General features: G+C 36.6%; 1 protein-coding gene across 5 annotated transcripts in view; it reads left to right on the forward strand.

Annotated features, from left to right (window-relative positions):
- The window catches only part of HEATR5B (HEAT repeat containing 5B), a 107,746-nt gene that overhangs the window by 57,897 nt on the left and 34,637 nt on the right, over window positions 1-15,212 (forward strand). For all 5 annotated transcript variants that reach the window (XM_023619227.2, XM_023619228.2, XM_014731202.3 and 2 more), the window contains exons 22-26: window positions 1,525-1,669; window positions 4,525-4,764; window positions 5,523-5,774; window positions 11,252-11,433; window positions 13,936-14,004. In XM_023619227.2, the coding sequence (XP_023474995.2) occupies window positions 1,525-1,669; window positions 4,525-4,764; window positions 5,523-5,774; window positions 11,252-11,433; window positions 13,936-14,004 (888 nt within the window). The remainder of the gene's footprint in view (window positions 1-1,524; window positions 1,670-4,524; window positions 4,765-5,522; window positions 5,775-11,251; window positions 11,434-13,935; window positions 14,005-15,212) is intronic.

Raw genomic sequence — 15,212 nt, forward strand, 5'->3', positions numbered from 1 at the left:
ACTTTTATAGTGTTTTGCTTCATATCTATTTGATCATTTGATTCTTTCCACAATTGTGTAAGATAGGCAGGGTGGACATTGTCCCCATTGTACAGATAAAAAGGCAGAAACTCTGAGAGACTAAGTGACTTGTCCTTCCCATCTCATATGACCATGCTTAAGCTTTCCAATTAGAGGATGTTTGAAAGTTCCCGAATGTCTTTATTTTCATGAACAGAAGCAAATAAAACATAGTGTTGAAAAAAATCTGTCAGATTTTCTCCTTCAGTTATTTTTTACTTTTTTAATACTTGGTGTAAATTTCATAGGCAATGAATTTTATGCAAATATATCTTGAGTTACAAATGCTAGATTAATATTATATTTATAATATAATAATGCTATATTTTTATTATATAAAAATATACTAGCATTGTGAAGAGGCGATGTATTTCACATAATTATTCCCACCTTTCATCATTTCTGGATGGGATTCTTTCTTAATGTATTACTTCCATGCTTAAAAAGCAGCATGTGAAACATAGTATTTTTCTTGATGAATCAGATTTTTAGTAATAATGATAATAGCTAATATTTATTAAGCAATTACCATGATCAGCTACTGTTCTCAGCAAAGTACGTGTATTGTCTTATTTTATTTTCACTATATTTCTGTGAAGAATTACTGTCCCCATTTTATATGTGGGCAAATAAGGCACAGAGAGGTTAAGTAACTTGTCTAAGGTCACACAGGAGTAAGTGACAGAGCCAGGTTTCAAACCCAGTCTGGCAACTGGAGCCAGAGCTCTTAATGATTATGCTAGGGTGCATCATATACTTTACTTCTTGTAGTAGAATGTACTATATTGATTGTTTTAGGAAGTTTTGAGATAAAAAAAATTCTGTACCAAAAGGCTCCATTTTGTAGTTCTTTTCAGGTGTTTATGTTTGCTTGATTTTGTTTGTTTATTTTAGTAAGTATCCTCCTTTGCTTTCAATTCTTTCTCTGTGCTCTACCCCCTAACTTTTCATTCACTACATTTAATCTCTTTGTACTTAAAATATTTTACATGGAAGGGGCCAGCCCTGTGGCCAAGTGGTTAAGTTTGCATACTCCTGGGTGTGGACATGGCACTGCTCATCAGGCCATGCTGAGGCGGCATCCCACATGCCACAACTAGAAGGATCCACAACGAAAAATACACAACTATGTACCGGAGTCTTTGGGGAGGAAAAGGAAAAATAAAATCTTTAAAATATTTTACATGGCAAAGTTTAGATGTGCAAAAGATTCTTCTGGATTTTCATCTACGTTGTATGATCTTTAGTGCCTAGGTCTTGGGACAGTTATTTTGGCCACTAAAATATTCTTTATGTATTTTATTAGTAGTAGTATTTTTCCAGAAAGCCATTATTTAGGTGTATTTTTAACAACTGAGGTTATTAAATGAAGAGCCTCTTCCCCAGTGCGGTTTTGATATGAATTCATTAGGCAAGTGAGATTACAGCTTTTTAAAAAAAATCTAAAATTGTTATGGTTTACAGGTTCACTTATGTAGCTCGCATTTGTTGCTTCGACGAGCCGCTGTGGCGTGTCTCCGGCAGCTTGCGCAAAGAGAAGCGGCTGAAGTCTGCGAGTATGCCATGAGCCTCGCCAAGAACGCGGGGGACAAAGAGAGCGGCGGGGCTAGTAAGTCATCTCAGCCTTCGGTATTCTTGTCGTTTGAAGGCTTCAGCATTTCAAAGGAATATTACTCATGAAATAACATTTTGCATTGAAATATAGTCAGTATTCTTATTCTTTTAAATAAAATAAAACCATTATCACTTTAAAAATTCCAGTATAGTTTTCTTGGTAATTTCACATTTTTACTTGGTTAAAAGTTTTGTAGCATAAAAAAAATGAATAGCGTTTAGTCTCAGGATACTTCTGCCATCCCTTGAGGGTGTTTGAGCTGTGAAAGGAGGGACTGACTCTGGGGATATGGCCGTATCTCACTAATAGAGTTTGGAAGAGACATGACCTATTTTGGGGGTACCTGAAGGCTTCCAGTCTTGGACAAGTAGTTAACTTTTTGTCATATAACTTTTCGTAAAAAGGTTTAGGAAAACTAAGCTTTTTCATAAAACTATGAAATACCAGTAGATGTTTGCATAGCAAAAAGTAGATCTTTGCTTTCTTCAGTTCTTTTTGCTTTTTTGAAGGGTTTTAAGTATAGCTTGAATTCATACTGGATCTTCTGGTGCCTCGGGTAGGTGCTTTGGGAAAGTCCAGAGCAAACCAGGCGCAAGCTCCCAGGGATTAACACCCCAAGAGGTCACACAAGATGTGCTTGATTTCCCAGCAGTGAGTTGTGACAGCACGTGAAATGTTGTCCAGAGGGAAGCTTCTTAGAGACTCCGTGCCCAGGGTTTTTATTGGGGGCTGGTCACGTAGGCATGGTCTGCCTGGCGTGTACCAAAAGTTCAGACTCTCAGAGGGAAAGCAGATGTTCAGCATAAACCATATTGTTGATACAGTTAAGGCACAGTAAGCCACTCTTCTCAGGAAATGGTGGGAGCCCTCCTGAAACGCAATTCCCAGATGGTGAACAAGGGCTAACCTTCAGATCAGGCCTTGCTAAGTAGTCTCAGGCTGCTATGTGAACTCTTCTGTGCATCTGTAAAATCTCCAGGTGTTTTATAAAAGAAGAAATATTAACATATGAAATATCTTTAACCTCCCTTGATTAAATAGTTGCAAGGTAATACAATCATAAGATAGCATTTTTCTTCTATGAAACTGACTAAGATTAAAAATAATTGTTATAACCAGTGTTGGGAGAAGTAGGAATAAAAGAGAAATTTCTTATATTGCTGGTAGAAACGTAAAGTCTTACCAGTTTTCTGGAGGATTTTTTTTGTCAGTATATCCCCAAAGTTTTCAAAATGTGCTTAACCTTGATCTAGTAATTCCCCTTCAGGAATTTATCCTCAATGGTTTACCAATTAATTCAGTGATTTAATACGTAGTCATGAAAATTCGCATTGTAAAAGTATAATTCTTGATATGGGAAAATATTCACTACATACTGCTGAGTGAAAAATAGGCCTCTGTGCCTCATCTCTCCCTAATGTTCTCTTTCCTTGGAACCTTTTCTTTTGACTTTTCCTACTGTCTTTGAATTCCCCTCGCTGTGGCTATTTTCTTCCAACCTCCCCTCTTTCTGTCTTTGGAGTGACTCAGCTAAAAGAGCCACTTCTCAGCCTGCATCCTCTATCTCACTCCTTTCGAGGTTGAGAGGGCTTTAGACTTCTGAGAGCCCAACAGTATTCATTCTTAAGGCTGCCTGTAGTACTACTGCTGTTTATGAGGATAAGGATTTTTTGGATAAAGCAGGAAATTTAACTACTGTTGCATAACAACATTACTTTTTGATTGTGTGATTTTTTTATTTAAAAGATTTTTTCATTGAAAAAATTGACATATAATAGCATATTAATTTTAGGTGTACAACATAGTGCTTTGATTTTTTTTTTTTTTTTTTTTTGAGGAAGATTGGCCGTGAGCCAACACCTGTTGCCAGTCTTCCTCTTTTTGTTTGAGGAAGAGTGGCCCTGAGCTAACATCTGTGCCCATCTTCCTCTGTTTTGCATGTGGGATCCCTCCACAGCATGGCTTGATGAGTTGTATAGGTCCATGCCTGGGATCTGAACGCGTGAACCCAGGCTGCTGAAGCAGAGCATGCTGAACTTAACCACTATGCCACCAGGCCATCCCCTGACTTGATATTTTTATATGCTCCAAAATGGTCATCACACATCTGTCACGATACAACCTTATTACAATATTATTAACTGTATTCCCTATGCTATGCGTTACATCCCTGTGACTTATTTATTTTGGAACTAGAAGCTTTTACCTCTCGATCCCCTTTGCTATTTCACCCATTCCCTCACAGCCCCTCTGCTCCCCGACCCCGTGGCAACCATTTGTTTGTTCTCTGCATGTAAGAGTCTGTTTCTGTTTTCTTATGTGTTCTTTGTGTTTTTAAGATTCCATGTATAAGTGAAATCACATTGTGTGTTTCTTGGAAAGGATTTTCCCTGTCTTTAAATGAACTTTTAGGACACAATCTGTTTATAATTTATGTTCTGGCTTTATAGATTTTTAAAAATCTGAACTGTAAGACTGAATGAATTTCCATTTGTTCTTCCGACAAATATAGCAATAATTTTTTTTGTCTATTAAATTAAACCTATTTACAAACATGTCTTGTTCCCACACTTTTTCTTGTTAGAATCAAATATATATTTATATTTCCTGGAGATTTGTTTAAAATACCTCAGAATAATTGATCGTAAAGCTCACAGTTTTATCTTCATCAGATTAAATTCTAATCCTAAAGATATGTAAATTGGAACCATAAATTGTATATATAGCTAGGCTTGTTTTGTTGCAATTGTGAATTTACATGTGAGCCTTAGTCTATAATATAATTGTTACCTATAGTATACAACAAAATCTTAAACAAGTTCCTTTGTGAAAATTGCTTTGCTTTTCAGATGTCAGTCCTTTCGCCCCTGGAGTTAGTGCTCGAAGTGATATCCATTGCCGGCACCAAGGCGTTAACATAACAGAAACTGGCCTCGAGGGGCTTCTGTTTGGAATGCTAGACCGGGAGACAGACAGAAAATTATGTTCTGATATTCATGATACTTTGGGACATATGCTTTCATCTCTGGCTGTAGACAAGCTTTCCCATTGGCTGATGCTTTGTAAAGATGTCCTAGCAGCTTCTAGTGGTATGTATGTAATATAAAAAAACGTGTTCTTAAAATAATGAAAATTATTTTACTTCTGATTTATATATCTATATATACATATATATACACAGATATAGATATAGACACATATAGATATAGATACGATATATAAACTTGAGCTTACATTTAAAAATACTAATAATTTTTCATCTATAAATTCCTGTAAAAATGTTCAACATTAGATTACATTACAAACTAATGAACTTTCTTTAGTTTTTCGAAAGACTATGTTCAAACTAAATTTTCATATATAAAAATCCTGGGTTACACTGTAATAGTGTGTAAAACTAGAGAAATATGTACTTTTATGTTATCTTTTCCTTGGTTTTTTTTGAGGAAGATTAGCCCTGAACTAATGTCTGCCGCCAATCCTCCTCTTTTTGCTGAGGAAGACTGGCCCTGAGCTAACAACTGTGCCCATCTTCCTCTACTTTATATGTAGGACTCCTGCCACAGCATGGCTTGCCAAGCAATGCATAGGTCAGTACCCGGGATCTGAACTGGCGAACCCCAGGCCACCAAAGCGGAACATGCAAACTTAACTGCTGCACCACTGGGCCGGCCCCTCTTTTCCTTGATTTTTGATTGATTATTTTCTTTAAAAAGCTTGGCAATTCTACTTTCAAAGGACTGAGAATTTAGTCTTTTTTTAATTGTCTTCTAACATTAATGCTATTTCTGAAGTATCATTTTGCTATATGTGAGGTGGTTATAATTTGTTTCCATTTTTATTATAGATATGAGTACTGCCACTCCTTTAAGTAGTGGGAAAGATGAAGAATCTGAAAAGAAAGATGAGATGGACGATGATACCATGTTCACCACGCTAGGCGAGGAAGACAAATCCAAGCCCTTTGTGGCCCCTCGCTGGGCCACTCGGGTGTTTGCTGCCGATTGCCTGTGCAGAATCATCCATCTGTGTGACAATGCGGACCAGGCTCACTTTGACCTCGCCATGGCACGTTCTGCTAAACTGCGAAACCCTACAAGTAAATCTAAAACCAGTACTTCTTTCCCCAAAGTATTGTTCTAGGTTTGAAGTGTTTTACTGCTAAACATGCTTTCAATTCATTTACTGTCAGTTCCCTTGCCTTTTATCTTTGTTTTCTCTCCCCTACACATAACACCCATCTTCTCATTCATATTTTGAAGATAAAGTAAAGAAGGTGGTCCAAAGATAGATAGATCAGATAGATCAGATAGATAGATAAGATAGATAGATAGATCAGATAGATCAGATAGATCAGATAGATAGATAGATCAGATAGATAGATCAGATAGATCAGATAGATAGATAGATCAGATAGATCAGATAGATCAGATAGATAGATCAGATAGATCAGATAGATAGATCAGATAGATCAGATAGATAGATCAGATAGATAGATAGATCAGATAGATCAGATAGATAGATCAGATAGATAGATCAGATAGATCAGATAGATAGATCAGATAGATCAGATAGATAGATCAGATAGATCAGATAGATAGATCAGATAGATAGATCAGATAGATAGATCAGATAGATCAGATAGATAGATCAGATAGATCAGATAGATAGATAGATCAGATAGATCAGATAGATCAGATAGATAGATCAGATAGATCAGATAGATAGATCAGATAGATAGATCAGATAGATCAGATAGATAGATCAGATAGATCAGATAGATAGATCAGATAGATCAGATAGATAGATCAGATAGATAGATCAGATAGATAGATAGATCAGATAGATAGATAAGATAGATAGATAAGATAGATAAGATCAGATAGATCAGATAGATAAGATAGATAGATAAGATAGATAGATCAGATAGATCAGATAGATAGATTAGATAGGTAATACATGTATCTTAATCATTTGTCCTGAGGATAATGATGGCAGTAACTTATGTTTTCTTAGTACGTTGTCCTAGTTTTAGTGCTTCAGTGTAGAAGAGATGACAAAGCCTTGAGGTGCATAAATAGAGTTTTGCAGTCATGAATGCTATGGCAGATTTCAAACTCTCAGATTTCAGAAATCCTCTTGAGTATTTTTAAAAAGGTAAAACTATTTATTACTGAAACCTCTCACTGCTTTTTATCTTTTATGAGCTTTTTATACTACTTATCCCCTGGATCAGATATTATAGGAAATTTACAGAGATCATCAGATCATCAGGTCCAGTATCTTCATTTTATTGATGAAGAGATCCAGAGAAGCTGAGAGAGGTGGTAGAGTAACAGACTCTTTGTTTTGTACTTTGTTGTCTCTTCATCAACCCTGCCATTTTTTAAATATCTAAAGACAAATTGTATGTATTAACAATATTGAAGTCTATCCGTAAAAAATGCCTTTCAGTTTATTTTATTATGTATAAGAAGCATCAGGGCTCACAAATGGATTAAAACACAAACAAACAAAAAGAACGAACAGTGGCACATCATGTATAAAAGGTGAATCTGAATATAGGGTATGAGCAAAGCACATTATGTCCTGAGCACAATATCTTTATTCATCAGATATTTACTAAATCCTATTGTTTGCTATACATTGGGGATACAAAGAAGGAAAAAACACAGTCCATACCCTTGAACAACTTCTAGTCTAGAAGACAGACAGACTTATCACTCAAGTAATTATGCTGTGTCTCAATACTGGTGTGATAGGATACTTGGGGAACATAAAAGAGTAGTATCCATTTCCTGGAGAGTGAAGACCTTACAGAAGAGGTGATTTTGAACCTGGGTTTTAAAGGCAGAAAAAGGATTTTTCAGGTGGAAGAGGCTGGTTGTATTAGTTTCCTATTGCTGCATAATAAATAACCAAAACTTCGTGGCTTACAACACAGATTTATCACCTTTTAGTTCCCTGGGTCAGAAGGTCCAACATGAGTCTCACTGGGCTGAAGTCAAGGTGTCGGCAGGGCAGCACTCCCTTCTGGAAGCTCTAGGGGAGAATCCGTTTTCATTTCTTTCCAGGCTTCTATATGCCACCTGCATTCCTTGGCTCGTGACCCCCTCTCTCTGTCTTGGAAGGCAGCAACATTGAATCTCTCTGTGCTCCTTCTTCGGTCATCACCTCTCTCCTTGACTACAGCCGGGAGAAGTGCTTTGCTTTTAAAGTCGTATGTAATTAGATTGGATCCATATAGAAAATTTAGGGTCATCTCCCTATTTCAGGGTCCATAACCTTAATCACTTCTGCAAAGTCCCTTTAGCCATATAAGGTAGCATATTCACAGGGCCTAGGGATGAGGGTGTGGACGTACTTGGGCACCGTTATTCTGCCTGTCACGCTGTTTGTTATAAGCAGAGAGAGTAAGAGAAGTTGTAAAGGTGTGGAAGTGGAAGTGTGCATATTACGTGTAAGGAGTAGTGAAGAGCCTTGGGTTGGCTTTCCTTTCTTTGTATTTCTTGTTTTTTCTCATTATTTGTGTCTTGTCCTTTTGCCTGCATTCTCAGAGATCCTCACAAGTTTTTCCTTTATATCATTTATAATGTTTTACTGTTTTCTGCTTTCATAGTGGATCCTCAGTCTGTTTTTGTGTTTTTAGTTTTCCTTTAATTTTTCTGTAATTCTTCCACCTCCGTTATATCATATCCTTTTCACTCTTTGTGGTTTTCTTTTCTTATTCCATGGCAGCTGTTTTTAATTTTTTTGCATCCTGTTATGACAAATGGTATTCTAAGTTTTTATTTTGGTTTTCATAGAAAATTGTTTTCAGAGGATGGCTCCTTCTCTGACTCCTCCGAATCTTTCTTTTCACTGGGAGTATTTTTTTCATAGGCTTGTTTGTTCATATACCCTTGAAAGAGGAGCGTGCTCTCCGTATTTGGAATTTGTTCACAGTGTGTATGGGTGGATTGCCTGTGTTTTCTTTGTTTACTGGGTACTTCACACTGGTAGCTGGATGGTAAGCTGATAGAACAGTTCCCCAACCAAGATTCCAATATCTGAAGTGCTTTATTCTGCTGGACTGAAACAGGATCCTTTCCAACACCCACTGCCTGCCATTCTGAACAGTCATGGCAGGATGTATAAAAAATTGTAGACCCAATGAATGTGCTATATCGGCTCTTCCTGTATCATCCTCATCTCCTTTTCTATCTACTCTGCTTTAGTGTTTGGGAACTACTACTCCCAGAATATAGTAAACCTCCAACAGCCCCTAGATTTCTCCCCATTTTTGAGTTTCTACCCAATGCCCTTTCTCACTCCCCGCCTTGGAGGTCTTGATTTGAGGAAGGTTGGAGGTGGAAAGTGTGTGGCAAATGGTTGGTAGACGGAAACTGTGAGTTAGGTGGCAGAGAGTGCACGAAGGATAAATGGGTCTTTCTATTTCGTTTTGGATTGGCATAATATGAATAGGCCCTTTTAATCCAGTTCATTCTGCCTTGGAAATTTCCTCCCAAATTCTGGCGATAGTTGATTATACCTAATTTTTATTGATGATGTGTTTTTGCCTCTCTGAGGTGAGGACACATTGTGGGCTTCAAGCCAAAAGTTTTCTTCTCTCCCCTTTACTCCCTTCCCTCAAACCAACAAATATCCTTTTTCAAACTTAAGATTCTAAAATTGGTATTTTAGGTAAGCGCATGAAAAAATTGGAAGATTCTTTGTCTTATAACCTTCACAATAGCAATAATAACAAAAACCTGGTTAAATAGAAGCTGTTTAGGGATCAGGCTGAGCCACAGAATTGCCACTGCTTCAAAAAGTCTTTGAGAGTCTTGCAGCCTCCTGAAGAACTTGAGAGTCCTTGAGCTGGATAAATTCTTGAGTTAGTTTCTGTTGCTATGACTTTAAGTTCACTGATCTTTTCTTCTTTGATATCTAATTGCTGTTAATCTCATCCAGTGTGTTTTTCAGTACAGATATTTTATTTTTTATCTTTAGAAGTCTCATTTGTGGTTTCTGTCTTTTATCTCTCTCTTCATCATGTTCATGCTTTCCTTTTCCTTTTTGAATATAGACAACATATTTATAATAGCTGTTTAAGGTCCCTGTCTACTAATTCTGTCATCTCTTTCATTTCTGGACCTGCTTTTATTCAGATTTTTTTTTCTTTCCTTGTTATGAGATATGTTTTCCTACTTCTTTGCATACCTGGTAATTTTTAATTAGATGCTAGGCATTGCAAATTTTATGATATTAGTGCTGGATTTTGTTGTATTCCTTTAAATAGTGTTGGACTTTGTGCTGGGATGTAGTTAAATTACTTGGTGGTCTTTGAATTCTTTCGAGACTTGCTTTTAAGTTTTAATAGGGGAGATCCAGGGCAGCCTTTACTCTAAGGCTAAAAGGAAAAAGAGTTCTCTTTTCTACATCTTATCCTTATAAGTCTTTTCCAGAGTAGAGGTTGACAAACTATAGCCTACAGTCCAAATCTAGTCCACAGCCTGTTTTTGTAAAAAAAGTTTTATTGGCACACAGCATACCCATTTGTATACATACAATCTGAGATTGCTTTTATTCTACAACAGCAGAGTTGAGTAGTTGCACTAGAAATTATATGGCTGGCAAAGCCAAAAATATTTACTCTCTGGTTCTTCACAGAAGTTTGCCAACAGCTGTTCTAACAATTACAAACTCCTTTGAGGAAAGTTATGCTAATTAGTTATTTTGCTTTCAAATGTCATTTTACATCCTATAATGTCACCTATGTTCATGTTGTATAAAGGTTTACCAGTGTTCTTGAGAGACTATGAATGGAAGCTTGCTTGCTTTCTTTTTTAATAGTTATGTATTTTATTTTTATATAATTATTTTAATTAAAATGTAGTTGACAATATTGTATTAGTTTCAGGTGTTGGAAGCATCTTGAAAGTCTATCTTTGTTGTTTTTAAACATAGTGAACTATGTGGATAAGTGCATATTTGTTTGTTTTTCTTTTTGCTGAGGAAGATTAGCCCTAAGCTAACATCTGTTGCCGGTTTTCCTTGTTGTTTTGTTTTTCTTTTTCTTTTTTTTAAAGATTTTATTTTTTCTCTTTCTCCCCAAAGCCCCCTGGTACATAGTTGTGTATTTTTAGTTGTGGGTCCTTCTAGTTGTGGCATGTGGGATGCCACCTCAGCATGGCTTGATGAGTAGTGCCATGTCCACGCCCAGGATTCGAACTGGTGAAACCCTGGGCCACCGAAGCAGAGCACATGAGCTTAACCACTCGGCCATGGGGCCGGCTGCTTCCTTGTTTTTTTCTTGAGGAAGATGAACCCCAAGCTAACATCTGTACCAGTCTTCTTCTGCTTTATATGTGAGTCGCTGCCACAGCATGGCTGGTGAGTGGTGTGAGTCTGCACCCAGGATCTGAATCTGTGAACCTGGGCTGCCAAAGTGGAATATGCCAAACTTAACTGTTACACCACAGGACCAGCCCCCATAGGTGCTTTTTTAAAGAAATTTTTTTCGTTCCATATTTTTATGTTATTACCCTTATCTTTGGAAAAGTTTTCCTTTTTGCCTTCTATTGTTATTTTTAGATGACCTCTTGGTACTTCATCTCTCTGACCTGATTCGCATGGCATTCATGGCTGCAACTGATCATAGTAACCAGCTGCGGATGGCTGGGCTTCAAGCACTTGAAGACATTATCAAGAAGTTTGCATCTGTGCCTGAGCCAGAATTTCCAGGTCATGTGATTCTGGAGCAGTATCAAGCTAATGTAAGATATTCTATTTATTTAGAAACTTAAAATTGATCTTTTGAGTGATCATTAAAAGAGCGAAGACTCTGGAGAAATGTATTTGGAACTGCAAACTATTTATTCATGTAGAATGCATATCTCTACTCCTATTGTCTCTTACATAGTTTCAGTCAACACACAGTTGAAGAAAAAAATACAGTCATGCACCACATAACATTTCTGTCAACAACAGATTACGTATATGACAGTTGTCCCATAAGGTTAGTACCACATAGCCTAGGTGTGTAGTAGCCTATATCATCTAGGTTTGTGTGAGTACACTCTGTGATGTTCACACAGCTATGAATCGCCTAACACATTTCTCAGAACGTATCCCTGTCATGAAGTGATGCGTGACTGTGATATAAAAAACATGTCAGTATTTTTAAGTTGTGATAGCATTTTGGTGATTAAACTAGAATAGAAACTCGAGCCTAGGTTTCCAGTCTTGTGTTTAGATGTTTAGCCATGCCGTTTAAAAGATAAAGAAATATTCAAAGAGTGTCGTGGATTGGCTACCATTATTTTTATATGTCAGTAGTTGATAAACATTTCTAAAAATAAAAAGCAGTTGCCCCTTGTAGGCTGAAGAATAATTTAACTTTTAATAACAGCAGTTACAAATATTACTGAAAGAATTATATACTTTCAAAAGATGTTTTTATTTCATTTGAAACAGAGATATACTTCTCTCCTGAAATTTATACCTTTATTTATGTTCTTCACATGAGGCACAGTAGGTGTAATGCTGGTAATGGTGGGTTCTGTGAAGGCAGAAAAAAACTTAAGTTAGCAAGGAAAGAGTAAACCTTTTTTTACTGTGGTTATTCCAAATCTTGGCTCCAGACACACCACAGCTCTTCTAAAAGCTATGTTCAAATATACGCAAAATAAAAAAGTGTGAATAATGTATAATCCATTTTTTTTCATCATAAGTACAGGTGAAGAAGTTATATTTCTAGCCCAATTTACTATGGAAAACCTGTATACAATTATTTACTTCCAAATACTGAGCCTATCAGAATGAAGGTCTTTTTTTTTTTTTTACTTTTTATTTAGAAATAATTTCAAACTTACAGAAATGTTGGAGGAATAGTACAAAAACTGTCTTATAGCCTTTATTCATATTTGCCAATTGTCAGTTTTGCCTCATTTGCTTTCACATTGATTTTCTCTCTCTTTCTACACACATACACACTTTTTTTTCCCTAAACCATTTAAAAGTAAATTATTTAAATCTTGTACCGTTACTATTGAACACTTTAATCTGTATTTCCAAAGGACAAGCACGTTGTCTTACATAACCGCAGAAAAGTTACCAACTTCAGGAAATTCAACATTGATTTACTACATTTATATAATCTTCAAATTCCACTTTTATCAGTTAACCCAGTAATCTTTTTTGTGATATATTCTTGCTTCTGCAGTACAGGATCCGATACCAGCAATTAGTTGATTATTGCAATACCAATGCTGCAGTTAGTTGCCATGTGTCTTTAGTCACAGAGAGGGACTGCTTGATCCATTTCCAAATACTGCTGATGTAGCATCCTTAGTGACTGAATCTCCAACGGAGGGGAAGAAGTCTCGTTAGGAATTGACTACATCTAATTCCTTATTCAGCTCATACATATTAAATCTATCTAAGAATTTGTGACTGATACTGGCTTGTTAAAACTACAGCTCATATTCCTTCACTTATCACTATAACTATTATAACAGGGGCTGGCCCCGTGGCCGAGTGGTTAAGTTCGCGCGCTCCACTGCAGGCGGCCCAGTGTTTCATTGGTTCAAATCCTGGGTGCGGACATGGCACTGCTCATCAAACCACGCTGAGCCAGCATCCCACATGCCACAACTAGAAGGACCCACAACAAAGAATATACAACTATGTACTGGGGGGCTTTGGGTAGAAAAAAAAATCTGAAATAAAAAAAAATATAACAACAGTACATGAATTGAATTAATATTTCTTGAGCAACTTTGTTTTAAAGCATCTGTTTTAGAGGTGAAGTGATCTGTAAGGTCTTTTAGTGACTGTGTGAATTTTTAGTACTACTCAGTTATTTAAAGAAATTGATTCGATTACATGAGATTCAACCCATGAGGTAAATACTCTTAGAAATATGTTCAGGAAAATACAGGCAGAAAAAAAAAAAGACAGTGTTCTGTTATCTCTGGGAACATGTGACTTTGTCAGAAAATCCTGTTTACTATTTAATAAAAACAAAAGAAAATGAATCAAGATGAATTGCCTATTTGGTATAACATTTATACAGATTTGATAATGATAACCTCCTGGAAAGGGAAAGAGAAATGGTTTGGTTGAGTTTATTGTAATGGAAAAGAGACCTGAGGGAGATGTGATTAAAAAGGAAAGGAACAGATATGTGTTTTTTGTGTTTTCATCTCCAAAGACACAAGAGGCTTTATACGCACTATTTATCTTTCAAAATAAAATGCTTGTCTTCATTTTTCTAGGTGGGAGCTGCTTTAAGACCCGCCTTTTCACAAGATACCCCGTCGGACATAATAGCAAAAGCTTGCCAGGTAAGAATAGGGTTTTCTATAGTTATCTTCTGTAAATTCATAGATATCTTAGCATTTTGCTTCCAGGAAAGAAGAGAGAAAAATCAAATAATATTAATTTTTACCGTGGAAATACAGCAGTGAAAGTTTCCCTTTTTATTCTGTATCAAATGATGAAGTCGTAACTATTAATCACCTCCCTTTTTTGTCATAGCTGAGACGAAAGTCATAGAGGGACTAAAGTAAAAGTAAGATCGCAAAATCTATAATGATTAAAGAATGCATGGTAATGATAATTAGATATAAAGATTTTTTGACCACAGGTTATGCAAATTCTACAAGTTTCTGCGTATTAAACTATCCTAAAGAGAATTTCACAATATGGACATTTCTTTGCAAAATTAATCCCAGGAGATTGTTCTCACATTATCGTATCTGAAGAGTCACAGAAGCACGTATGTTCTTAACCTTCAGTAACTTGCGCTTTTTCGTGCTTCATTCTGAAAAAGGATCCATCTTTCAGAAAATCAGATTCTTTATCTACTTTCCTAAGATAGAAGGAAGCAACTCTCTCCTTCCCAGTTTCCTGGAGCATGGGGCTGTGGGCCATGATTATTGCTTAGAATCCTAACCAAGCTACATGTGGCCTCTGCAGAGAATGTTCTGCTGTTTGCACTGTTAGGTTTCAAATTCTGACTTTGTTCTCCCTGTGGCTGAATGGGTTTGCCTCTTGCTCCCGTTGTTAAGATTTATTTCTCTGAAGCCTTCTGTCTTAATGGTGACCTTCAGAGAAATGAACTCTTTGCACAAACAGCGGACCAGCGAGACACAAGGGAGCCTTGTTTGAGAGGCGTCGTGGCTCATGGTACAAACCTTGGAGTTAGAGTAGGTCATTTGGTTTGGGATACTGACACAAAAACATCAGAAATCAGTCATATATAAATAAATGTATCATGGTGATGTTCCAGAGGATGGTATTTAAGCAGACAAAACTTCTTACAAAGCTCCTGATCATTAGAAAAGCAAAGGCTATTAGAATTTCGTCTTGTAAATGAGTAGTATGAAAATTTCCTGTTACTGAATTTGCCTTAAACTTACTTTTTCTGTGGCCCTTGCTGCTTTTTCTATATGAAATTTCTTCTTTTCTAGTGGTAGGCTTAAATTCTTGACCTCCTATCCTCTGTTTCTGGAAGGAAGCCTGGTTTTGAAACAGGTAGAGTGGTGGATTG

The sequence above is a fragment of the Equus caballus genome, chromosome 15, assembly GCF_041296265.1.
Source record: "Equus caballus isolate H_3958 breed thoroughbred chromosome 15, TB-T2T, whole genome shotgun sequence".
NCBI lineage: Eukaryota > Metazoa > Chordata > Mammalia > Perissodactyla > Equidae > Equus > Equus caballus.